Below are 26,706 nucleotides of genomic sequence, written 5' to 3' on the forward strand. Positions count from 1 at the left end.
GGCACCGCTGCACCACAGCGCTGGACACACGGGGCAGCGCCACGGGGCTGTGCCAGGCGTGCAGGACGCGGTGGCAGCGCCGTGCCAGTGCTGTCACCCCCACCGGGGACGGGGCTGCAGGTGGGACATCCCGGCCCCCCCGGACCGGGCTGGGAGCAGGGGTGGGGGATCGGGTCCGTGACCCGGGTAAGCACGGCACGGCACGGCACGGCTCCGTGGTGAGCACAGCACGGCCCCGGGTGAGCACGGCCCCGGGGTGCGCACTGCCCGCGAGTGAGCACGGCACGGCACCGCCCCCGGTGAGCACGGACCGAGGGCGGGCATAGCCCCGGGGTGAGCACGGCCCCGGGGTGAGCACGGCCCCCGGTGAGCACGGCCCGCGGTGAGCACGGCCCCGGGGTGAGCACGGCCCCGGGGTGAGCACGGCCCGAGGGCGGGCATAGCCCCGGGGTGAGCACGGCCCCCGGTGAGCACGGCCCCGGGGTGAGCACGGCACGGCACGGCACCGCCCCCGGTGAGCACGGCCCCGGTGCCGGCGGCCCCGCTGCACCGTGCGCAGCGCCAGCACCGCCCCGCGTCCTGCCCCATAAATAGCGGGCGGCCGGCGCTGCCCTGCACCGCTGCCAGCCCCGCCGGACCGAGCCGAACGGAGCCGAGCTAGACTGAGCTAAACCGAGCCGAGCCGAGCCGAGCCATGGACCCCCAGGACTGCACGTGTGCCGCCGGTAAGTGCCCCGTCCTGTCCCGGCTGCCTCCCGCCTGACTCCCGGCTGCCCGACTCCCGGCTGATCCCGCTCTCCTTCCCTCGCTCTCCAGGTGACTCCTGCTCCTGCGCAGGGTCCTGCAAGTGCAAGAACTGCCGCTGCCGGAGCTGCCGCAAGAGTGAGTGGGGGGCTCAGGGAGGGGGGACCCGGCCTTGTTTTTGGGACATCCATGGGCACCTCTCTGCTCCATTGGGAAACTTCTTGTACTGTGGGACTCCCTGGGCACCTCGCTGCTCCATAGGGGAGGCCCTCCTTGCCCTGTGGGACTCCACGGACACCTTCCTGTTCTTCAAGGGAGCTCTTTCTTGCTCTGTCAGACCCAATGGGGACCTCCCAACTCTTACCCTGTAGACAACCCCTCTTGCCGTGTCAAACTCCGTATGGAGAGCCCATCACTCCCTCCCTTGCCCTGTAGGACCTTAATGGGATCCTTCCCTCTTCCCCTGGCCCATTGCAATGCACACGCACCCTCCCTTCTGGGGGGCTGCCCCCACCCTGTAGGACCCTCATGGAGACCTCCAGCCCATTGGGATCCTAATGGAGAACTCCAGCCCATTGGGATCATCAGCCCTGCTCATTCAGAGGTGGTGTTTCCCACTCTCCATCGGGTCCCCCTGTCTCACAGAACCCCAATCCTTTCCACCTACCTCCTAACTCTTGTGTCCCCCCCAGGTTGCTGCTCCTGCTGCCCCGCGAGCTGCAGCAACTGCGCCAAGGGCTGCGTGTGCAAGGAGCCGACGAGCAGCAAGTGCAGCTGCTGCCACTGAGCCGCTCGCCTCTGCCTGTAAATAGTCGGCACGCTTCGGGGACGGGGGGTGGGGGGCACAGAAAAGCCTATTTTTTTGGTTTTGTTTTTCTTCTTTTGTATTTTCTGTACCAGTGGTGAAACTGGATGGAAATAAAGGAGTTTATCTGGAGGTATGAGTGCTGCTGTGGGGATGGGTTGGAGGCTGGGCATTTTCACTCTTTGGGACACCTGTGTGGGGAATTGTCAAATTGTCGCTGCAGGGTGGGAGAGGGCTGCTCATAAACATCCCTTGTCCTTCCCTAAGTGGGCCCTGCACCTTCCTTGAGGGATAAAAGGAGCTTCACAGGGCATGGGATGGACCTCATCCTACATGTGGGGTTGGTGTGGGCATCTTTAAGGTGCTGGTCTCCCAGGGAGGACAGATGACACACCCAGAGCTGCGAGCAAACAATGGAAGGAGGGGCTCTAGTCCCTTCCACCCTTTCCTTGGCTTCATGTCAGGTGCCTCTGCACCATGTTAGGGGCTTCCTTTGGGTGAAAGATGTTGTGGGAGCAAGCGAGGTGGGTGGGAGGGTGATGTGTGCTGGCAAGATGCCTGCCCTGAGCTGCTGCTGGAGAGCACTTGCATAAATTCTAGTGGGGACAAACTTCCCTTCCTCAAGAGCTCATGCTTTGCAAACCCCAATCCATTGCAGAGCAGATCCATCCCCAAAGGGACACTTTCCCTGCAGCCTTCCCATGCCAAATACCTGCAGCTACAGTGCCTGCACCACAGTTCCTGCTGTGGGTGAAACTTCCAAGCACACTTTTCCAGCTTGTTTTTGGGAAGAACCTTGCTTAAAGCTGCAAAGACCTCCAGGTGCAGGAGGGCAGGTAACCATAGCCATGAATGCAGTGCTTGGCTGTCTGGATTTGGGGTGGCTGCTGGGATGGGCGAGGGAGGGCTGTGGGAAGATGCATGGGATGTGTTTTGCTTCCGAAAGTCTCTGCCAAGTGGAAAAGTCACTTTTTATGCACCTGCCTGCCCATACATGTTTCCTGGGTGTGCCCTACCACAGATGTAAGTTCCCAGCCATGCTGCCCTCACCCACTTTGTGCCTCTTCGGGCAATGGGACAGCTTTGCCTGGCAGGAAAATCTCCTGCAAACCTTGGTGACAAGGCACCAGGGACAAGATAAATTTAAAATCCAGCAAAACTGGTCACTTAGGTACTCAGCTAGTCCTTTCTCTTGGGCTGGGTGGCACAAGGTGGGCTGTGTGCACAGTGGGAGCATGGCAATACCAGTTCCCAGGGATGTTTCAGGCATCCAGGGATCTTTCAGGCATCCAGGATGATCCAGGCTCACCCTTTCCTCAAAGTCTGCCCAGCTTCAGCACATGGCTCTGCAGGGGGATGCCCAGACTGCTCAGCACCCAACTTTTCCAGTGAGAAAAGCAACACCTTGCTCAGCACCCATTTGCCTTTTAAATGTGCTACCTTATTGCATCAGTCTCTTTGCCTAGGCAGCCTCCCAGCGCTGCTTGTTGCAACAGAGGTGTAGAGCTGGAAATGGGTTTTAAGGGTCTGCCCTGCCCTAAATACATTTTAAAAACAATCCCATGGGAAGACACTTTGCTGGGAAAGAAGCCTGGCGTGGCTCTGCTGCTGGAGCCCTATGAAACAGGGCTGCGATCCCGGGCACTGCAGCGGAGGGGCTGCAGACTGAGCCCCCGGGGCCAGAGCCCGCATCCTGCGGCACCACAAACAACGCCGGGCGCGGATGGGGCTTCCCCTGGCAGGAAGCGCCCCAGGCATCAACCGCTCCCTGTTGTTCCCAGCAGCGTGCCAGGGTGGGACGTGGGCACACACACACTCCTGCACCCTGCTGCTGCCAGCCTGCCCTGCCTGCTCCTGCTTCTGCCTGCATGCCCATCTGGCAGAGACCCTCAGCCCTGGTGCCCTTTCCTGCCTCCCAGGAGGGATTTGGGGCAAGGAAAGCCACAGGACCAGCGGAATGGGCTGGTCAGGGATGTATCCAGTGCCTGCCCTTGCAGGATGTATCCAGTGCCTTCCCCCACAGGAACCTCTGTGCCTCTGTAGCTGTTCTCAGTGAGGTGGGTGGGGGCTTTCTGGTCTCCTCGAGAGTATTTTCTTTTTATTTTCTTTTTTTAAAAAAAGGTACCTTTTATTATGAAGCAGGAAGTGCTCTCAGCCTGTGGACAGCCCTGTATAGTGGGAGGGTGAGGGAAACCTTTGCTTGATCCAAGAAGACGCTGATGTGCTTTATCCAGCCCCGCCAAGAAAAGCCCAGCTCAGTTTGCCGAGGTGGTTTGAGGTGACCACGATCCCCCCCATGGCACCCAGGGGGTCCTGGGTGCACTCCCAGTCGAGCAGCCCTGCAGCTGCCATGGGGCTGCATTCAGTTCTGCTTTTTCTGGCTGTGTGTGAATCCCAGGGGGATGATGGATGTCGGTGACCCTGCGTGGCGCTGACACCCACCATGTGCAGGAGGGACACGTGCCCGTGCAGAAAGGATGCGCGCCCTGTGCAGAGGAGGGATGCACTGTGTGCAGAGGAGACGACAGGAACCGCGTGACAGGAACCTCTGTGCCGAGGGGACAGCGTCCTGTGCCGAGGGGACAAACGCTGTGTGCAGAGGGGACAGGCGCTGTGTGCAGAAGGGACGTGCGCCCAGCGCAGAGAGCAAACACAGCTGGTGCAGAGGTGACAGGCGCGTGTGCACGGAGGAAATAACACCCTGCCCTCAGGGGACGTGCACCCGGGGCAGAGGGAAAACGTACCCAGTGCGAGGGGAAAATACAGAGTCATAGAATTCTTGGAAAGGTTGGAAAACCCCTCTAAGGTAATCGAGTTCAGCTGCTACCCCAGCGCTGCCAAGCCCACGCCTAAACCAAGTGACACATGTACATGTTTTTAAATCGCTCCAGGGGTGGTGACTCCCCTGCTTTTCTGGGCAGCCTGTTCCAGTGCTTAACAACACTTTCAGTGATGTATTTTAACTAACATCCAATCTAAAACCCCTGGCACAGAGATGGGATGCTATGCTCGTGGGATGGGCCCCCAGGACGGAGGGTACAGGCGTCTGATGTAGAGGGGACAGCACATCCTGGGCAAGGGAACAGGGACCCTGTGCGCCCAGTGTAGAGGGACGGGCACCCGCAGAGGGGACAGCACCCCCTGTCCCCCGTGCAGAGGACCCGGGTCCCGCCCCAGGAGCGGCTCTCCCGGGCGGCTCCGCTCCCGGTGCCGCCGATCCGTTCCACGGGGATCTGCTGCCACCTGCCTGCCCGCAGCACCGCCGCCCGCCCGGCCAGCCCCGGTCCCTGCCTGTCCCTGCCTGTCCCCGCCTCCCTCGGTCCCTGCCTGGCTCTGCCCTTTCCCGGTCCCGGCCCCTCAGGACGGCTGTTCCCCCATCCCGCCCCGGAGGGCACCAGCGCCGGTCTCCGGGCGCACCAGGACTCTCCTTGCTCTGGAAAGATGCCCCGGGAGCCTGGAAGGGCTCAGCGAGAGCTGGGGTGGCACGGCCGCCCTACCAGGGCACCCATCCCATCAGGACACGCATCACACCAGGACAAACGTCCCACCAAGGCATCTTTCCTACCAGGGCATCCATTCCACCATGGTTGCATTATCCAACCTGGCATGATGAACAGTGGGATGGGGCAGCCACAGCCTCCCAGGGCAACGTGTGCCAGTGTCTCACCACCCTCACAGTAAAGAATGTCTTCATCCTGCCGGGGACAAGTGCTCCCCTCAAACTGAAGTGACAGGCAGGGATGTACCTGACCCCCTGTACGCAGTTGGCGATTAGGAGGAGCGGCTACAGCCGGTGCCAGCACTGCCTCTGGTCTGGGAACTGCTTTTCATAAGGGAAATTTTGGAAATAGAGACTGTATTAATGGGAAAATCTGTCCAGCTTTGAAGGTTTGATGGGTGATGTTTTCGAACAGTGGCAAGGTCCAGACATCATCTCTTACACAAGCAGGTGGTCACCTTGTCGGTCCATGAAATTCCCAGTTCCCAGATTTTGCCCAACAAATCCCGTGTCATTGGCAATATCTGTTTTAGGGCCATCGTGTGTGTGCCCAAACGGGACCAAACACAGTGAATCCTTGTGGATACACCCTCAGGACACCATTGTAAAGGTGATGGTGTGAGTACCTGCCGGCTGTGAGTTTGTTTGTTGTGTATTTGGCCATAGGAGGCAAAAAGGGCATGAATTCATTATCCGCATTTTACTCCCACGGAATCAGCTTACAAACGGGGTTTGCCAGCAAGAGTCAGGGCTCACTAAGAAGGGAGAGGAGGAATAGAGAGGAACAACCTCGTGCACGTTATTTCTGTCTGTAGATCTCTTATTTCACTGATTTCGGCGCGAGCAAGCGGGACGCAGCCTCGAACCCGCGGCCTCCGGAGGCAGCCGCCCGTCCTCCCCCCTGGCCCCCCCCCATTCACTCCACGCCCCCCTCCGAGAGCCTCAATAAAGTTGTTCTCGCGAGGGGGCGGGAACCGGCACGCTGCGGGGCGCGGCGGTTGGGCCAATAGGAGCACGGGAAGCCGAGACGCGCGGCCGCTCGGCCAATGGAAGCGCGGGAAAGGGCAAGCGGGCAGCCAATGGGGGCGCGCGGCGCGGGCACGGCGGGCGCAGCGGGCGGCGCGGAGCGCAGGTGAGGTGAGGGCGCTGTGCGGGCGGGCCGGGGTTTGGCGTCCCGCCGCCTCTTTCCCCGCTTCTTTCCCGCCTCTAGTGCGCGCTGCCTGTTTCCCCCCACATCTGGAGCTCCCGGCAGCTGTCCCCAGCCCATGATTTCCTCTGTGGCCCGTGCAGGCCGCTGCGGCGGGAGGCTGGCTGGGAGCGCTCCGGGCCGCCTCGTGGGCCCTGCCGGGGCTCCCCGAAGCTGCTGCTGTCAATAACCCGCGCTGAGGCAGCGGGGCCGGTGAGGGAGCGCCAGGAGGGGCTGCTCCGCTCTGCCCAGCGGGTTTGTGTGCTGGTCGGCAGCGCCGAGCCCGGCTGTACAAGTGTTGAAGCGATGTGCAGTGTTGGTGCTTCAGGAAGCAGAAGCTGGTTGTCTGGGAACGTTTCCGGAGAACGGGTTTATTTATGTGTGTGGCTTGATGTCTGTTTCGAGTTCTGTGCATGGAGCTTGTTCTTCCCCACTGTCGGTTTGCTGGTTGGTTCCTCGGAATTCCTAGAATGTTTAGGGGTTGGAAGGGACTTCAAAGCGTACCTAGTTCCACCCCTGCTACCGTGGGCAGGGATAGCTTCTGCTAGACCAGGTTGCTCAAGGCATTATCCAACCTGGCATGATGAACAGTGGCAGAGATGGGACAGTCACAGCCTCCCAGGGCAACGTGTGCCAGAGCCTCACCACCCTCACAGTAAAGAATTCCTAAATTTCCCCTCTTTCAATGTTTATCTATTACTCCTTGTCCTATCACTACAGTTCCTGACAAAGAGTCCCTCTCTGGTTTTGCTGTAGGACCCCTTCAGATACTGGAAGAATTTATGAACAGTGAGTGGACGAGCTGGAATTAAAGTCCGGGTGCAAAGAAGGAGTGCTTCTCTTCTCCTGCAATCTGGTCATGCTGGTCTGGGGACAGTAGTTATGGCATGGAGAGCTAAGATAATAGTGAGACAGGAACACCAGTTCCTGTGTGCTTTTTCATAAGTGCTATTTCACTTATGTTGTGTCTTAAAAAGTTTTCCTGCTCCTTGGGAAAACTTACAAATAGAAAAAGCTTAAAATTGCTTGGAAGAATGTATGTGATTCTGTCATCTAAATCCGTAAAGTTTCTGTGGTGCAGCTATGACAGGAAATTCAATGAGGAGGGAGAATATGAATTTTCATGTAAGGAACTTAAAATACTGAACCAAATGCTCTATCTAATGAGGGTCAGTTTGCCACTCTGTGAAATTATTTCCTTGCTGAGTTGGCTGCTTAAAATAAAGGCTAAGTGTTTGGAAAAGAGGGAACATGGTAATATGGCAAAACTGCCAGCTGAGTCAGTTATTCAGAGCAGTGGGGACTTGAGACCATTATGAGGAATTTATGGCAGATAAAAGTGTGCTAGTGTGTTTTGGTAGAAATCACTTCAAATGCCTACTCTTCAGGTCCACTTTAAATAATGAACAGTGTAGAGAAGCATTGTGTGCCCTTTCTTGTCCTTTCTGACAGTGCAAGTGCAAGTAACCTAATGTTACTGCCTTTAAAACTTTGTAAAAAACTATTTTTGTTCAACATACCTTCTCTAAGGGCTCTCTGGGACCATAAAAAATTGGACTTTTGCCTATCTGCCTACAAATGAGATGAAGAAGAGAATATGCAGGACTGGAAGCCTTTCTATAGGAGGCAGAGGAGCATTAATGGATCAGTGGTAGAAGAAACAAGAGTATTGTTTCAAAGGTTGTTGTGTGTTCTATTCAGGATTTTCCTGCATGTGCCTTTTGTTGCAGGCTGTTGTACCAGCTGGGGTACCAAATATAGCCTAAAGCTTTTAGGTATTTTTAAGGTGGCCTGTTGTGATTTCATCTGGGTTTAGTGTAGTTAGGGTGTGGAAACTTTCTCTGTTAGGTTTGATAAACATAATTGTGTTTTAGGGACAAGGAGATGGAGTGCTGAAAATGTGCAGCAGATATTTGGGTTGTACAATTGTCCACCTGCTCTTTGATTATCATCTCTGTGTTTCTCACTCACTTTCCCTGTCTGTAACACAGAGATTACGTTGCTGACTTGTTCTCTGAAATGTCTGGATGTCTGCTTGTGCCATGTGGGAGCTGGGTATTATTGCTGCTGCTCAGACAGAATTCCCCAGGCCTGCAAAATGGACCTGGTACTTATTCATGTTTAGCTTAGTAGACAGAAGCTGCTCCACTCTCTATAGCAGCCCAGGCTTGGAGCCTGTCAAAAAAGCACTTTTTACTCAGATCTTGGCTGTAGGAAGCAGAGCATTCCTGGCTTGCTCTTACTACTTGTGTTCTTGTGTTTTCTTTCCACAAGAAGCTGATCCTGACTCATCAGACTGGGTCTCTTGAGCACTTTGAGGTGGGAGCCCCTTTGAGAAGCCAACGCTGGATTTCTTCCTTTTTCTTCCCTGTTTTGAAGAATCTTTCTGTAACTTGTGGAATTCTTGCTTCATCAGCTACTCTGAATGTAGTGGGTGAGGCTTTCCTTCTCCTGTGACATCTTCTTCCTTTCTTTTTTCCAGAGCACTGGAAAAACTTAATTTTTTACTGTTTCTTAAAGTTAATTGGTTAGTTGACACAAACCCAATGTGTCAATGTGTGAAGTACAGCAGATACTTGCACATGCATTGGAGTATTTTAGCTTTGTGTACAAGACCTGTCATCTTTTCTGTTTTCTTTGTGGCTCAAATTTAGTCAGTTTGTACAATATATAGTGCTTATGTGTGGTTTTAAATGTTGGGGAAATTAAACTGGGGTTTAATGGAATCGTTGTCTAATGCAGCAACTTCTATTGATAAGTCATCAAAGTTGTTTTACAGAAGAGCTTTTTCAGTCCTGGCTTTTAGCCCAAGGTCAGTCTGGTTTCACTGAAGTTAATATAATTTCTGAAGTATTTTCTTTCTCTTGGGTGTTGGTTGTTGCTCCTTCCCCAGCCAGACATGAAAATCTGCCATCACTGGTTGCTGTGGAAGCAGTTTCCATCTTGCACAGCAGCATGAAGAGTCAGACTGCAGACTCTTGAATGCAGTAAATTCTGCCAGGGTGGAGACAAAGTTTGTGCTGTTAGGAATATATGAATATTCAGTCTAAATGTTTGAATTCTGTCACTTAGAAAAAGCTGTTTAGTGTTGACTCCCTGAGTTTTGAGATGTTGCTTCCAGTGCTTGGTTATAATCACAGGTACTTTAACTTGCTCCAAAATAACCAGTTTATTCCCTATTTGCTGAATTGGGTTCAGTCTCACAGAGTTGTTGCAATTGTCCTACACAGCAAACTTATGTGACAGACCTTACATGATATTAACAGGGTGTGTTCAGGTAAAAAGTGCAGGTTTGGGTGCAGTTCTGTAGCACTGATTTTTTGTGCTTTTGGTTTCAGCAGTCTGAGAAGCTGGTGCTTCTTACACTCCCAGCTTTTGATCTTGGTAATGAAAAGAGGAAGTGGACCAGATTGGATCAAATCCAGCTGAAGTCTGTGTTGTTCTCACAGTCACTGCTCCTGGAGGATCTCATCAGTCTTTGAACGTGCAGGAGTGTGGCTGTTCTGGTCAGTGTCTGCCAACAGAGGCTGTTCCTGGCAGGGGTGCATCTGAATTATTGCAAGTAAACACTGGGAAGATGTTCTGTACTGCATTGCAGGGCATGGAACTGCCGATTTCCACCCTCCTCCTCCGTGTTCCACTCCATCTCGGTGGCACACTCATCTGTTCAAACAGATCCGGTCTCTGCTATCTCACCTGATTAACAAGTCATTGGAAATACAATCATTCCCTCCCCCAGCTTTCCTGAAGTGTGTGGGGAGTGCTTGTGAAATTCTCCATTCCTGGATGCTGCTGTTAGGGTTTGTCCTGGCACCCAGGCAGGAGGATTTCTCTCTCAAACTGCATATGTCTGAATGAATCATCATGCAGTGCTTTTAAATCATTTGTCCAGACAGAGGAAAGTGCTGCTACTGCTGCTGGTAGTAGGTAGTATTCTCACTTGGGAATGGTGGTGAGACAGAGAATGTAAGGAATGTTCAAATTCTACTGTAAAATTGCTTTGGTATGATTGAAGAGTACAAAGAAATACTTGAATTGCAGGCTATTGTTGATTTGTGAAAAATCCCTGTTTTCTTCTTAGAGGGCTTCCTTGAACCAGACAGTCTTCACTGATTTTACTTTTGAATAAATGATAAACAGTTGGAGTTAATGCTTGACATCTGGTTTCTCTTATTTCATCCCAGGCTCTCTGGGTTTGGGTGCAAAAGATTTCTGTCTCTGTGGCATCATTCAGCATCACAGATTTTTGTGATCTTCTGTGGCTTTACAGAGGTGCCTGATACATATTGCTTGTAGCTGGTTTAGCTGCAAACCATGATTTGGTGTGTGAAACTGAGGTTTTGGGTTTCATATTTTGTCAGTGTGGACACCATTGCAGCTACATGTCTTTTCCCATAGTGATCCCAGGCACGTATGCTTTTGTCCTTTCTGTAAAAATAGCAGGCTTCATTCTGAATTTGGAACTGCATGATGCATTTAATGCATCTTCTGTTACAGCCCTTGCCTTGTGCTTTAACTTCTTTAATTATTCTGTCACTGAGTCAATGCAAGAAATTCTCACACAGGTAAAACTTCCTGCAGGCATTGAATTTAAACACAGCTCTTCTAAACTGGAAGAACATGAACTTATTTCTTTTGGCTGGGGGTTAATGACACATGGAGCAACACATTTTAACAGCCAGCTAGTTATGGCTGTCTGTGTGCATCTATAGCTCAACTGTTTTGCTGCTAATTTAACTTCATGTTTATGTGTGTTTTCAGCCCACATATATTCCTATGGTTGCATGTGTATGCATCTTTCTTCATAATAGATAAGAATATAGAATCATAGAATGGGAAGGAACCCATAAGGATCATGGAATCAGTGCTCTGAGCAATCTATTCATGTGTGTATGCAAGAAGTTTATAACTAAATTAACCCCAAATTCTTCACAGGGACTTCTCTGCTTTCACCCTCCTTTGTTTTAAGGCAAAATATGAACTGTGATATGACATCTGCATGCCACTTCTGACAGGTCCACAGACTGTAGTCTTGCAAGGGAAAGCTCTCTGAGACCACTTGAAAAGATTTCCTTGATGTTTAGTGCCTGTGGAGGATAGATGGTATATCCTGTTGGAGAAGACCTGCTCTGTCTGTGACCCCACAGGCACAGAAACTGTTTATAGCTGAGCAAGAATTCCCTTTTTCCCTGAAGGTTTCTGTGCGTCTCGAGCAAAACCTGCGGCTGAGATGGACACGGACGGCTTTGGGGAGCTGCTGCAGCAGGCAGAGCAGCTGGCAGCTGAAACAGAGGGGATCTCAGAGCTGCCACACGTGGAACGCAACCTGCAGGAGATCCAGCAGGCCGGGGAGCGGCTGCGCTCCCGCACCCTGACCCGCACCTCCCAGGAGACCGCCGACGTCAAGGCGTGAGTACGGGGCGCTGGGGACTCTGGTGGGTCTGGTGTCCAGCGTGGGGGGAGTCCTGCTGGGAGAAACAGAATGTAAGAAAATAAAGATAGTGTAGAAAGTAATCTTACCCCTAAGGAGTTGCAGCTGGGCCAATTATCAAAGATTGGGAACAGGCCACAGCTGTAACCAATGAGAAGAAGATGCTATAAAAGAGTGGGTTGGCTGGTTGAGAGGGGAACTGGAGTTGGTTGGCTGCCTTGTGAAGAAGAGAGAGTCAGTGTTCTGAGGAGCTGCCCACGAGAAACACCAAGAAGGCATGAAACTTTTGTCATAAGGAGACAACAGTACAGAACCCCTGCAGTAAGATGACAACAGAATGATTGTAAAGCTTGTGTTCCTTTTTTTTTCTTCCAACCTTTCTTCTGCTTCCAAAAAACAACAGGATAGTTGAAGGGTTTATCTGAGGAACTACTGTTCTTGATTTTGGATGCTAAAGCCAAGAAGTGCAGTACCTTGTTCTGGCTGCTGCTGAAGATGTTTACCAACATAGTGTACATTTTTTTCTGTTTGGAAGGACTTGGCAGCTGTGCAGCACTGCAGTGGAACAGCAGAAAGACTCCAGCAGGGCTGAGGTGTTTACATAGACACCCAGGGCTGTTCAAAGTTTGGTTCTGTGCAGTTTTTGTGACACGTCTGGGAGCGCTGTCTGTACGTGGCAAGCTGACCTAAATATCAGCAGTGAGTCTGGGTTTAGAGTTCTGTCTGTTCAATACTAATTTCATATCTGTACAATTTCTTCCTTACAGATCAGTTCTTCTTGGGTCTAGAGGACTTGATATATCCCACATTTCTCAGAGGCTTGAGAGTCTAAGTGCAGCCACTACATTTGAGCCTCTTGAACCTGTGAAGGACACTGACATCCAGGTAGGGAAATTTCTGACGTGAACTACACTGCCCTTGCCACTGCTGTTCCTGTGTTGTGGTGCAGAGCTGTTCTAAGGCTTCTGTGGAGATCATTTTGCTCTCTGTTTAATTCACTGGCTAGAGGAAATGTAGAGGGGAGATGCTGCTTTCAGTGCTGAAAGATGTTTGAGTTAGCCATGAGAAACAGTGTTAAATACCAAGATAACAGAAGTATTTTAAGTTCCAAGTTCTTGCTGAAATCAAGAAGAACTAGGTATGTACTCCCTTTGTGGACCTGTCTCTGTTGGCCTTGCAAGCCTAAATTGTGCAGGGATACTCTCTCATAGTTTTGAAACCTTTTTTATGTCTGATTGGAAAAACATGTGGAAACACTTTTGAGGCAATTTTCAGGTGTTGGAATAGGGGGCATTTGAGTCAACAATCAAAAGAGGTGGGTATAGCTTTTTTTTCTTTCACTGTGTCACAGATGTCACACCCTTGTCTTGGTGATACACTGAATTTGCTGTGGTTCAAATGCTTTACCAGATGATTTTATCTTGTAAAGTTTCCTGTAAATTTTCTCTGGGTGTCTTAGAAATTATTGTGACCCATCTAGTTTTGCTTTCTGATTGTTGCCTGCCCTTGTAGAACATCTTCATGATGCAACCTGCAATATTCATTTCTCAGTTAAGAGCTGGTAGTGGAATTGGTGTTGTGGGTTGCATTGAAGGTAACAGTCTGAATTACTGGTTAATCATTTTGAAGCTCATCTTTTCTCTCCTTTCTGGCAGATGGCTGACTTATGAGGGCTAGAAGAATTGTAAGCTCTTCTTTCCTTTTTTGCAGAAGTAGTATGCTAAACTGCTTAACTTCAGGAGGGGAAGTGAGGCAGGTGAAATTACCCTGAAATCACATTATTTTATCTAATGTATGATTTAGTTTTGCATTTGGTGCCATCCATTTTGGGTGCAGGGCCCTTAGTTGAATCTCATGCTAGTGTTAGGAGCCCTGTGGTCTCCTGTCTTCAGGCAGACTTATTTAACCCCAGTTTTCTAAGGCCTCTCTTTCACTAAAGATTAGTACTCTGGAGACTTTATATGTTGCCCAATCATAGAGTGAGAGCTCTAAACCACTGGCATTGTTCACTTTCTGTCTTTTCTCATATTATCCCTTTGCCCCAATTTCTGATGTTGTTGCCTTTCTAATTGGTGATGTTAAACTTGGTACATGTCTTTCTTGACCTCATTCTGTCTAGATTTTTTTCAATAACTCTTGCCTCTTTTTTGTTTATCCTTTTTGGGTTTTTTTTTTGTTTTTTGTTTTTTGTTTTTTTTTTTACTACTATTAATGCTTTGATTTCTACAGTTTTTCCTTTCTGTTGTAAGAAGAATTTTATTGTAGATTCTCAAGCCCAGAAGCAGTAGAGTGCTTGACTCTTTGGAGCTGAGATTGTGGCACGTGAGAAAATGGATATGATTGCATAATAATAATATTTTATATTATTGCTGGTTGCCTAACTAAAATATGAAGCTGATGTTCTTTCCCAATTATACCAAATCTCAAGACCTTATTTGAAATGGTGATTGTGGTATATTCTGGTAGTGATCTTAGTATGTTTTCTTCTCTCTAGTACCCTTTTTTTAGTTGCCCTTGTCAATATTTGAATGTATCCTCCTGTTCAGGAAAAGCTCCAAATTTAACATAAAGCCAGTGATTAATTGCAAATCATTGTGTTTAGATGGCCAAATCAGCCAATGCAATTCAGTGCTTTCTTCAGGAAAACAGCTAAAAAGTACAAATGAGAAACAGGATTAAAATCAATCATTTAAATCAAAGTTCCATGTTTGCTGTGTTGAATCATGATTAACACTAGTGATTTAATCACTGACCACTTCAGCAACTCATCTCTGAGGCCCAATACTTCTGTGCTTTGAGTCTTACATTTTTTTTGCAGGCCATGTGCAGAAAACATTCATAGTCAATTAGCTAAAAGTGATTTGCAAGGGGAAGGATGGCAAGGGACTCCAGATCATCTTGGAGGCACATGAGCTGAGTGTCAGTTTTAAAAGTTTTGTCCTTGCTTGTTTTTGCAGTTAATAGGTGCAAGGATTTTATGTCTTGCAGAACATCATCCTCTGCTCTGAGGATATTTGCAGTCACATCTCAAGCTGTCTGGCTGTGGTCTGTACCTGAAAGTTACTTGCTTAGAATATGGACAAGTCTCTGTACCTATCTCTAGGTTCTGGTATGCAGTCATCAACTCTTTTAGAATAGTTTTTATTAAGTTTTTGTTAGTTATGTAAGAGGGCCTTTGGGTTAGACATTGCTGATAGTCCTCTAATTACCTCTGTTAATCAAAAAGGTCTTAAAATTATTTGATGCTTTAGATGAAGATATGCTACTAAAGTTTCTTTTTCTATGTTACTTTTTCTTATACCTCCTGATGATTGTTAGGATTTCTCTTCCTTGTTCCTAGATAGTTTCTTAGGTCTTCTTCAGATGTGTTGTGTTTGTTTTGGGACAGATGAAGCCATCCCTGTGCACTGTGTAGAATCCTTGCTCCAGCAGCTGTTCCCATTGTATGTGGCAGGCAGTGTGCACAGTGATATAAGGGAGGGGTCTGCTTTATTTCTTTACAGGATTTACTGTTCCTCTGCTGTTATTCAGTGTTTACACAGGTGTACTGGTAAACTTTAATTCTGTGGATTGGGAAGGCCTGGTCTGTTCTGCATCAAGCCCTCAACCTGTGCCTTCTGGCATTATCATTACTCTTTTTAACCAGCAAAAACTTCTTCACATATTCATAATGAACTTGGTCCACACTTTATCATTACTGTTGTATGCTTAACTGTCCTTACTCAGACCTGTCTTTTCCTGATGCTCAACACAGACTCACAACTCTGTGTAGTTTGCAGCAAGTTTCTTTAGCCTGAAATCCCATCTGAAACTTGTCATTTGTAGATTCTTTAACACTTCAATTATTCTTGTCTGTGTGCTCCTCATATCTGTCCCTTAATCTTCAGTTTGAGCACATATCAATTCATAACTACTTTACAGCATCATTTGCCAAAGAGATTTTTTTGGGGTGAACACCTGAGACTGGAGGTCTGTGCCCTCCTCCCTCTGAAGAGGTGGTGGGGCTGCATTGGTGCAGCTCTGTGCACCACTGCACTGGAGAGGGTGCTGGATATGGGCACTTGTGCCAGAGGCACAGGCCTAATGCATAACCTTTGCTGACTGTTGCAGTTGTGTGAAAGCTACAAATATACTTAAACCTTTACTGTATGAATTTTAGGGTTCTGCTGACTTTTAAATTCTAGCAAAGCTCTAACAGCATGAAAATACTCTTTAGAGTTTCAGCCATGTGTTCCCATGTCACTCCTTTGCATCTAGAGATTGCTCTGGCAATTTGCTTGAGCTTTCCCTGCGTTCTTACCTAAAGCATTTATTTATTGTCTCTGTTCCTTCTTCCATTGCAGTCTGTTCTAGCAGCCTGTGGGAGGCCAGCACAGAGAGATATGCTAGAATCTAATCTCTCAAATGATGGCAATCAGCACTGCAGAAGGAGAATGCCAGGAAGTACCCTATTTCTTATGGAGAGAGTAAAACAGCAAGAAAAATGAGATGGGAGCATTCTAGGGCATGAAGTCCCAGGATGCTGGTGCAAGACATTCAGAAAGTGCTAAGAGAATCTAGGAATTCACCTTAATAGAAGTCTCAGCTTGGGTTAACAAGCAGGAGGGACTTTCTGTACAGAGCCTCTTTAAATGGTACTCTATAGTGCTGACTAAAAAGTGCACCAAATTGCAGCTCAATTAATTATCTGAATTATTTATCAGTTGTAAAATGTAGATTGCTTGCACATAAAAGGGTTGTGAGTCCAGGAAATGTCTCCCACTAGAGCAGTAGGCCGGGAAGATTATGTAAAAGATTCTAGGCTTGCCATTAAATTATAAGAATTTGTATTTTTCCTCTCTCATTTCAAAGTTTGTTATTCAATTGCATGCAGAACAACAAGCACTTCTCGCAGTAAATCCATTTTATAATAATTCTTATATCAGGAGTTTATAATGACCAAGATTTTTCTAAATTGTCAAAATGCCCTTTTTTGGCAAAATCTTTTCAAAACTGAATGCATTAGTCAAGTGCTTGTTGATCTCATATTTAGCATGTGTTTGTGTTTGGGTCTTTTTGTTTGTTTCTTTTTGGCTTTTAAAAATCCAAGGTAAGGCTGGATCATGCAAATCTGTATCCCAAAGGTGGGTTATGGGAATATAAAAATAACATTGCCATTCTGTTCAGAAAAGGTATTTCTTCACTCTTCCAAAGATGCAAACCATGATTTCCTCTTCTAATGAGCACTGTCATAGCAGATCCTCTCTCAGGTTGCAGTAATTCCAAAACTGTGGGGAGGCTGTGCTATTGTAAGGTGTGAGGTGGGACCTGGCCCCTGCACTTGTGCTGTTTGGTTTATGTGTGGAGGTCAGAGAGAGATTCAGTGCTGCTCTTCCAAACTGATGTTTGGGGTACCAGGTGGGAGTTAGTTTCTAGATCAAGGCCTGATTTATTCCTGCTAAGATCATTTGACTGTTACAGTGTGTGCTATGCTTTACTATGGGCTTTTTATTTTGAACATGTCACTGGGCTTGATACTAGATTTGGACCCCTCTATGCTTGTTTTGAAAAATAAAAGCCCAGAGTCATGGTGGTAATTTGAAAAAATGGTTTTGCTCTCATTTTTCTGGCTCAGTCCAGCTCTTTGCAGATTTGTGAAATGAATGCCAGAAGGAGACACAAGCTCTCCTTGCATGCATTGCTTATCTGCTTAGAAAGTTTGAGGTGAAAGCCTGGCTCCATTACACTGAAGGAAAATTTTGTTGAATTATCTCATTTGTACAAGTTTCACCTTGGCCTTCTGACCTAGGCACAACTGAAATGAATGGTTGCATACTAGGTTTGGTCTTCATTTCTGGGTGTGGATATTCAGAGTATTGACTGAGTAGCTCTCTGGAGGCCCAGATACAGAAATAAGAGCTTTTATCTAAATGAGGGCAGAGGGGTAGACTGAAATCCTTCTGAGTGGCACGAGAGACAGGCTGAAATTAAGTATCTGGAGTATTTTGAAGCTTTTCAAAGTACTGTAAATAGGTTTTGTATCAAAGGTAGCCTTAACTTCTGCTTTAGTGTTGATAAAATCTGGGTCCCAGGATGCTCTCCCCAGCCCTGAGTTCTGTTTGTGTGTATGTATGGGTATGACTCGTAATTTAAAAATTCTTATTCTGACATCAGGTACTGCAAGGGTGCATTATTCAACAATTGAGCTCTTATTGCTATTTTATGTTACCATTTGTGATGTACTTTGTGGTATCTGCTAGAATAATACCAAAGCCTGTGGTAATCTACTAGAGTGTAACTAAAATCAGAGTTTTATAAATGGAAATGCTGACACAACCTTAAAGGGCCAACCTCAAGTGCTGTTCACCATCCATTGTTTGCATTAGCTTAGCTTGAAAATGCATTTTTCCTTTTGCAGATTTTGTCCTTTCTCATTTGCCAGACATTGATTTCTCCCCCCGCCCTCAAGTCCTTCAGTTCTAATGGAGCTTGAAATTAAGGTGGCTTCATTTTTCTGTGCTTCCTTGTTCTCCCTAATCAATGATGCCAGCACAGCTGTGTGGGCCTTTTAACCATTGCAGAGCCATGGTGGTGAATGCAAGAGGACAACCTTTGACCTTGGTTCTTTTAGGGTTGGTCATTAGCTGTTGGTTTCTTTGCATTGCTGCAGTCCAAATGAAAAATACTGTTCCTGGTCATAGTTGGGAATTCTTCAAAAACTGTAGAAATGTTTGGCTCCAAAAATGCCTCTCCTCAAAGGTTCTTAGAAGTAATTTTTTAGTCCTCCCTTCACTAGTGCATGCTGCTATCACACCCTGCTGTCTTCTTTGCCTAGGTTGTTTCACTGATTGCATTCGGGATTTTAGCCTTAATGTACACGTTTAGGTGTGTAAATCAAGAATATAAATATCCTGGTGATTAAATGTGGCCAGAGGCAGTTTGCACACAATTGAAGAAAGCAGTGGTGGGGAATGAATGAGTATTTTGACTCGCAGCAAATGGAGCCAAGGGATGTGGACCTTGGAAATATAAATTCCAGAAACTTCCTCAGCTCATCTCTGCTGTGTTTGATGTCTCCTTCTTCTAAGACATGTGTAACAATTGTACATAAACTGCAGCCTGCCTGTGCTCTCTGCTGGCTGCCATGGCTTGGGCAGCTCACAGGCCTGGCAAAGCAGCCAGGGACCAGTGGCCTGTCTGCCACCTCCCTGGCACTGACAGCCTCCCAGGGCCCCTCTGAAGGACCAGGCTGGCCCAGAGCCTCCCAGGGCCTGTGCTGATTAAAGGATGCCCTGGGAAGTACAAAGCTGAGTGTAGGTTGGGATGTGATTAGGATTTAAGAGTTCAGGCTTCTCTATTTCATAGCCAGCATGGGGTTTTGGGGTCTGTTTTGGTTTTAAGTTAAAAGGAATAAAACCCAACAAAACCAAAAACACCCCCTTCTTTTTGGCATTAGGTAGGTGAGTGTATAACACCATAGGAAAAAAAAAGGAGGAAAGGAGGAAAAAAATTCCCAATGTTTTGGGCTCTTTTTTTGCTTGTCACTTTCTCCCTCATGTTTGTCATTTACATCTAAGCAGCAATTTTCTCTAGTTTCCATTACTGCTTTAGTGGCATGGTTTAGTGCAGTTTTAAATGACCCTGGCCTTATTAACCTTAAAAACAAATATGCATATCCCCAAAAAACCCAAACCATGGTGCCTTTATTAGAATAGTAGAATACTCAGGTGTTTCATTAGTTGGCCAAATTACAGTTATTCAGTAAATATTTTGATAGTGAATTATTTTGTTTATTTGCTTGGTTGCAAACTAATTGGAGTAGTTATGTGGTGATCTTCCAATTCATCATGGATCTGATTATGGATTCCTAACCTTAAGGGGTTGGGAGCAGGGAGAGAAGATACATGATCTGCCTTTCTCTCTCATTGTGGGTAAATAAGAGGGTAAGAAAGATATTTCAGCACTTTATGCTAATGCAAGGTCATGAGATGGAAAAATTGGGAACTGCTTCTAGTAGCTGTATTTATTGTTCTGTTCTGCTGTGTCCTGGCACATTTCACATTTCCTGTCTGTTTAATCCAGATACGTTGTTTGCATCTCAAATCAGGACAACTGTAAACTTTTAATAAATGTTTTTGTAACAGATACTTCAAACATCTTTAAACATACCAGATTTTGAGTCATAATGCTTGACTTCATTCCCCCTCCCCTGTTTTTTTTCTCTTGCCGTGTAGCTCTGCCCTTGTTTGAAAGTGGTTCTGATTTCTAATTGAATGTTAACTTGTATTCCTGTGAAGGAGCAAATACAGAATATAAAGACAGTTTGGACATCACATATCCAAAATGCAGCCTCTCCTGTGCTGAGGTGTAGACATCTCCACTTCTCTTGGTATCAGTGCTGGATCCTTTCATAGCTGGAACTCAGGAGCAAACCTGGGTGTGAGGATCTGAGTCAGAATTTCCCCACCACCCTGCTTGTAGCAATGTTACTATTGCAAGATGTATTTTAATGGCTTCCAGGATCTGTGTTGCATCTGACCAGGAGGATGTAATTTCTGGCAGTGTGCTGCCTCTTAGTGTCATGCTGTCCCATTAATTTAGTGCTCACTGAGGGCTTGTATTGGCTACTGACCTAGGCTGTGTGTGCTCAGCATGTGCAAATGAACTGTTGGAATTGGTGTTTTCCTGGTGCAGGAAAAATTTAGTAGAATGGTTTCATCTCTGCATTTATACAGATTGGTGAGAAGAAGCAATGCTGAGATGCAACCTGGCAATTTGCCCCCTCCTATCATGTGATAGAGCACTTGCTTGGATTAAAGAAATGGTTTTATTTATTTATTTGAGGCTCAAATGTAGCTTTTGCAAAGCATAACTCCTGTTTTGTTTTGTAACTTTTTTAAAATCATTACAAATGATGCATAGACCTTATAGGAAAGGATTTGGAGTTTTCCAGTACCTTTATTATAGCTCTGAAATGAAAGATTTGCAGGGCTGTGCTGGAATTTCAAAGTGGAACTGATTCTACACAGAAGCAAACCTGGTTCATCTGTGTTGCATTTAAGAAAAAAAAATTGTCAAATATTAACAAGAAGGTAAAAAAAATTTCTAATATATTAACAGCATTTTGTATAGTAGCAGTGTAAGACCATAATTTGGAGGGGTAGTAATTATTTTTTACACATTTATTTTTAAAGCAATCCAGTTTTCTCAGTGGACCTTGGTGTGACCTTCTAGTGCCTCTGTGGAAATTGGAAATGGAAGCTCTGGGCTTTGGGAAGCCCTGCTCACAGCCATACAGAGGGGTTGTTGAGGGGACTTCTCACTCATGGCAGGAGCTTCCAGTCCCAGTGTTGCAGTGGGTCAGTGGAGTTAAGCCATAGGTGTGGGATTGAAAAATTAACGTTTACCTATTTAAATCAATATGGCTTTTTAACACTTCAGTTTCTTTCTCCTCTTCTTCAGAAGTGTCCCAAGTGCAGTAGGAAAAAAAGAATTTTCATCTTTGGCAAACTTGTCTGAAATGAGATGAGAGGGGCTTGGAGCTGATCTAGAAGAGAGATGAAGTTGTTAACTTTCTCCTGAGCTATTGTTTCTGTGGGGTTTTTTTGCTACTCTTTATTACATGAGCACTGTCTTGACCATTTTTCTCAACTAATCCCTCATGGTGCTGTGAGCAAATCACTCCTCCACAGGGGAAATCTGTGTTGTAGGCCAGACTCTCTTGCTGAACTCCCGTGGTCACAAACAGCATAAAACCCTGGACATTCTGTTTCCAGTGAGGTAGTTCATCAAATTTATTAGGAAAAGCAGCAGCAGCTGCTGCAGCTCTCAACTCCCTCCCCTCCTCTCAAGCTCCCCTCATTTACTCAGGCCTCTTGAAAGTGTTACAGGACTGATGAATTCCAGTGGGGTTTATTACTGAACCATTTGTGTAATTTGGCAGTCTGGGAAAGGCCACAGGTTGTGCATGCCCTCCTCTCCCCTGCCATAATAAGTCAGTTTGACTCCACATCCAAAATCTTAATCCTAGGCATTATCAAGCTTTGGTTTAAAACAGTCACTAACTAAGAAGTGTGACAACTGTTTATCAGTGACTGGGCATCAAACTGTGGATGTACTGAAGCTTCCCCATACAAAACAACAGCCTGAAAATTTGGCAGTTTGTGGGAGAAATGTTTGGGTTGTGTGCAGGGATGTTTTTTAACTTTTCTTTTTGAGGTCAAAATGAAATTCTTACTCCTGCCAAGATCTGTTCCTGAAAGAAAGTTGCAGCCTTTTGAGGTAAAACTAAAGATACATGCATTTGTTGAGCTTATTTAGATTTTTGGCAAAACTTCCGTTCTCACTCTCCCCTGTTTTTTCCAATCCTTTATTTCTCATATTTCTTCCACTCTCTCTTTTTTTCTTACTCCAGTTGTGTTCATTCTCTTTGCTTTTCTGCTCTGAATTCATGTATTCCCTCCTCCCAGCACTTTACTCAAGTCTCTGCTTTGAGACTATTTTGGGTGCAAAAGAGTTATTTGTTTACTTTGAGCTAAAATATTGAACTGCTCAAACAAAAAGCAGTTACTGTGAGATGTCTCATTGTTTTGCCATGCATGTGGAAATGGCTGAAAGAAGCTTAGGGAGATGAGCTGGAAATTTCCTATATGATTCCATTATTGGTATCTCAGTAAGCATACAAGATGCATGGTACTCCACAGAAATACCAAAATGCTTATGCAGCATTATGAGCCACAGCTAACAGAGATTCTTTTAAATTAATTGGAAGAGCAGGCTTGATTGTTGCTTGGTAAAAATGGCTTGAGAAGGTTGGGGAGATTTAGTTTTAAAATAACTTAATAGAGGAATGAAATGCCATGTTGCTAGGTGGTGTGACTGCAGTGGAAGTCTCTGTGGACTATACTTTTTGAGCATAAATTTCTGGATTATGTGTTCTCTTCAGTGTCTGCTGTGGGATGGAGGAGGAAGGGGGAGAGAGGTTTTGTCACGTGTGGTGTTTTTGAAGGAGCAAAGGGAGGGTTTGCCAGTGTCACACAAGTGCTGTTCAAAGGAAACAGAGGAAAGGTAGTGGTAAACACCTCAGTGCTTAGTTTGAGTTTCAGCAGCTTTATTAAACCTTTATTAAACTTTTTGAATCTTTCAGTTGGCTGTCCTCGGCTTGATTGAGGGATGTGGGATTAGCTGATAGTAAAGTTGTCATAGTTGATTTCTTAGATTGCATTTGGGATGCATCTGTTTGGTTGCCTTTACATGCTTCTGTTCAGCACCAGATAACTCAGAGGACAAACACGGACAAAGGGGATATCAGCTTGCTTTTTTAGGCTTCACCTTGTTCCATAGTGGTCAGAGACTGCTTATCCTGAAGCATAATATTTCTTTCCACAATTTCAGTGTTAAGCTCAGCTCCAGGTACTGTCAATATCCATACACATACTGAGTCAGTTCTTAATCCCATTATGGCTTTGGCCTTGCCATCTTCCTGTGGCAGTAAACTCCACAATCCAATTACAGATTATGTTAAAATTTATTTCCTTTTATTGGTTTTGAGTTTGGCATCATTTACACAGACATTGTTTCCTTATTTCAGACATGTACCAACTGGATTTCAAGAGCTGCCCTTTCTAGAACACTTCACTTAAAGTATCAGCTCTTACTTGGTTCCTTTTTTTTAATGTTACTCATCCCAAAAGTGTTCCCAGACCATGTCACATACTTCTGACAATTCCCTGAGTGTGTCCTGCAGTTTCTCTTTTGAGGGTGTCTGTCCAGCTGACACAGTGTTGTTGATAACACCCGTTTGTTTCGTTTTTCTGATAATGATGTTTGATGTAGCCAAACTCGGTGTGAAGGGCAGAAGTAGTAATCTGTGAGGGATTTGCTTTTAATCTCAGATAAATGGGAGTGCATGGGTGGGAATAATGTACAGTATCATGACAAATCCTTATTTCTAAACACAAGTCAGTAGGATTCTTTGGGCCAGATTATAATGTAAGAAATTTCTGAAGAGAATGGGGGAGGAAATGCAGAAGGAAAAAAAAAACAAAACCAAACCACGTTTCAAATAGATGATAAAACCTGTGTGTTATCTCCAGATCCTCTGAGCAGTAATTGATTTTGCCTGCTATGGTTACCATACAGTAACTCTGAAACATTCATTATTTCTTTCCTGCCCCAAGGCTTGTAGCAGAAAATGGCAAATTTAAATCCTTTTACTCTGTCTGTTAAGTAGATACAAAATCCTGAAGGTTTTAATGAATGTGAAATAAGTGCTAAAGCTGTAGTCAAAAGACTCACCATTGTTTTGACTAAATGAGACTGTGACCATCTTTAAGTTGTAGTGGAAGCTGGATGCAGAGATCCATCTCGCTGTAGAATTACACATTTGAACTCTGTCCTCTGGTTTTTCATTTGTTTCTCACAGATCTAACCCTGCTATATTTCTTCTAGTCCCCCTCTATCTTGATTTAATTTCTCCAAGGTTAAAAATGACTTATCCAGAAAATTTGCAGCTCATTGTTAATGGTCAAAATGTTGATTACTCAACAGATAGAGTGAATCAATATAATTTGTCTTATTTTTGTTTTGCTGTTTTACTCGAGGTTAATGTTTTGGCTTCATAATTCCTGGTAAGGTAAAGTATATGACATTGCTGTGCATAATTAGCTAAAGTTATGCTAAATGTTTTGTTGTTTGTCTGTGGTATCATACTCTTGGATGCCTTATTCTCTACCTTTGCTAATGTAGTCTTGTTTTTTTGTTTTCCTTGTCTGAGGAAAATTTTTGGGTTAATTTTTTGGATTTTTTTAAAATGAATTATGGAAAATAAGCACTCAAGGTGGACACCTCCTCTGGCTTGTTGCTGGAGCAGGGGGAAGCTGAGCTGGAAATGATTCCCATCAACTAGTAGTGTGAAATCTTTGGCTGAGAGTTGATGGTAACTTGTCACTCAGTTATATCCCTGTTAGTCACTAGAGCAGAATTGTGAGCTTTCTCTTCCTTTTTCCTTATTTCCTCTGATTTACTCTATTTGCTTTTGCCTTGCTTTGACATTTTCTCTCAGGGAAATCTTTCCAGGATGTAAGGGGTGTCACACTGTGTCTCTTGAAAGCTGTCAGAAGGCAGCTGGCAATCTCCAGGCCTTCCTGCCTCCTGTTGTAAGCTGGGTCCTCCAGTCAGTGGGGCAGTCCTCTGGGAGAAAAGAGTCTGGGGCTTGTTTTTGAAGGCTGGATAGTTCTTGCTGATATTTAGGGATGCTGAATTTGGGGAGGAAGCGTGAGTCCATGTATCCCCAGGAATGCCAGGATTGAATGGCTTTTGCAAAGCATCACCAGGAAAAGAGAAGTGAGCCTTGCTTATCAGTCAGAAGTTATTTCTATAATAAATACCCAAAACTAAACTTCTGCAGCAGAATAGCAGAACAGATCTCCTTCCTGCAGGGGGTTGAATCTGCAGTTTGTCTTAAAGGGCAGAATATAGTTGTTTGTCTTAACTAGATCTCTCTTTCCTTGGTTGTAAGTTTGCTCTGTTTGTCTTAAAAAATTTCTTCCTCAAACTCTTCAGCATACATTGCCTCTGAAGAAGCTGCTGTAACATTTTCTCTCTTTGAGATGAAATACTAATTTCCAGCCAATATATTATGTATTAGCAATGCATCCTGGCAACAAATAACTGCTTGAAACCGCATATTCAGAGAGGAAGGTGGGAAGCGCAATTCAAAGACTCATGTTGCAGAGACAGCTCAGCAGAACATGTTGCATGTGGGAAGTGCCCCTGTGGATCCAGAGAAGGTTCATCTTGAAGGAGTTTCTAAATAATTTGATTTTATGCAGATCTCTGAGGTGGATCCTTTTGCCTTCAGCCCCCCTGTTAGTGTCATCCACAGGAAGGAACATGCCTTTTACTGGGCATTTGCAAACCAGCGTTTGTCGTGTGGCAAGCGTGCTGGATGGTTATGGTCATCCAGAAAAAACATGGAAACTTTGAAACTGGAAGGTCAGATGCTGAAGGAGGAGAAGGATGGGCACAGCCTAAAATGTCCTCCATAGTTTGTGTCTAATGACAAATTGCATCTTACATTGTTTTATAGCACACTATGTGGAAACAACTGAAATGCAGCCCAAGCAATTAGCTTTTGAAGACAGAGGTTATAAATGAGATGTAAAAATGGAGACTGTTCTGGAGTTTCAGGTTTTGGTTTTTCGTTTGGGTTTTTCAGGGAAACTGAGGGTGGATTTAGAACAAGAGCTCATAAAGAGCCAATGATACAGGATTTCAGCACTTGAGCTTTATCTATTTGTACTTGCTGAATGAAAGCAGCACGCTTTTTCAAATCAAAGCAGCAAACCACTGTCCGATGTGTTGTGGATGAACAGGGAATGGGATTTTTTTTTTTCAGAGGTTCCACAGGACAGAAGGAAGAGAATATCAGTTACAAACTTTGAAAGCAAGTGGCTGAAATACATTCCAAGAGTATTTTGGAGCAAGAGTGCCAGTTTAAATATTTATGCAGTGTTTTATTGTACTGATTCAAATATTGAATAGCACCTGACCCTTGAATTTTTGGATCCTTGCCTGACTGGCACCCCCTGATGCATATATTTGCTTAGAAAATGGCCTTCTGTGGCAGCTGCTTTTCATTGCAGGAAATTGGGAAAGCTGGATTTTGATCCAATTTTTGTAATGATTTTTATGCTTGACTTTGAATCCAAGAAATGCCTTCCTATGCATCAATTTCTTCAGCTGAGAATTAAAAGTTGCATTTACCACTGACTCTCACAAGAGACTGTGAGATTCTGTAGTGGAAGCTTATGTGGATGTTTTCCTTTCTGCTATTATCTCAGACTTCTTTATTGTTCACAATCCTGATCAATATTGGGCAACATTTAACTGGCCTCCAACTTTCACTCCCTCAGATACCACCAGACCTTGTGGAAAAATAAGGTTATTTCTTTCCATCAATAGTTTTCTAGTTTGGCTGCCCCTGTGGTATTGACTGTCAGCAGAGCTCCTCTGCCCACAAGAAACTGAAGCTGTGCTACAAACACCTGTCCACTGGCAGC

At 45.8% G+C, this 26,706-nt stretch overlaps 2 protein-coding genes across 4 annotated transcripts in view; both read left to right on the forward strand.

The window, feature by feature from the left end:
• The first annotated feature begins 435 nt into the window (after positions 1–435).
• On the forward strand, positions 436–1,681 carry LOC136561212 (metallothionein-2). Its single transcript, XM_066557408.1, has 3 exons — positions 436–725; positions 817–882; positions 1,437–1,681. The coding sequence occupies exons 1-3, from the start codon at positions 695–697 to the stop codon at positions 1,529–1,531; spliced, it is 192 nt and encodes a 63-aa protein (XP_066413505.1). The 5' UTR covers positions 436–694; the 3' UTR covers positions 1,532–1,681.
• A 4,461-nt stretch (positions 1,682–6,142) lies between these two features.
• Positions 6,143–26,706, forward strand: part of NUP93 (nucleoporin 93) — a 79,078-nt gene continuing 58,514 nt past the window's right edge. For 2 of the 3 annotated variants that reach the window (XR_010784309.1, XM_066557458.1), the window contains exons 1-3: positions 6,143–6,180; positions 11,430–11,643; positions 12,433–12,550. Coding sequence is in view for 2 of the 3 variants with exons in the window: in XM_066557458.1 (XP_066413555.1) it covers positions 11,465–11,643; positions 12,433–12,550 (297 nt within the window). In the remaining variant the exon portion in view is untranslated. Of the gene's footprint in view, positions 6,181–9,575; positions 9,741–11,429; positions 11,644–12,432; positions 12,551–26,706 lie in introns of those variants that run through there. The other variant, XM_066557459.1, reaches the window with a different exon arrangement.

The sequence above is a fragment of the Molothrus aeneus genome, chromosome 11 (assembly GCF_037042795.1).
Source record: "Molothrus aeneus isolate 106 chromosome 11, BPBGC_Maene_1.0, whole genome shotgun sequence".
Classification (NCBI taxonomy): domain Eukaryota; kingdom Metazoa; phylum Chordata; class Aves; order Passeriformes; family Icteridae; genus Molothrus; species Molothrus aeneus.

Excerpts from the sequence above, each read along its gene's own strand:
- LOC136561212 (XM_066557408.1), top strand. The coding sequence starts at position 695 with ATGGACCCCCAGGACTGCACGTGTGCCGCCG. Across the intron at positions 726-816 it reads GGACTGCACGTGTGCCGCCG|GTGACTCCTGCTCCTGCGCA; the intron begins GTAAGTGCCCCG and ends CTCGCTCTCCAG. Across the intron at positions 883-1,436 it reads CTGCCGGAGCTGCCGCAAGA|GTTGCTGCTCCTGCTGCCCC; the intron begins GTGAGTGGGGGG and ends TGTCCCCCCCAG.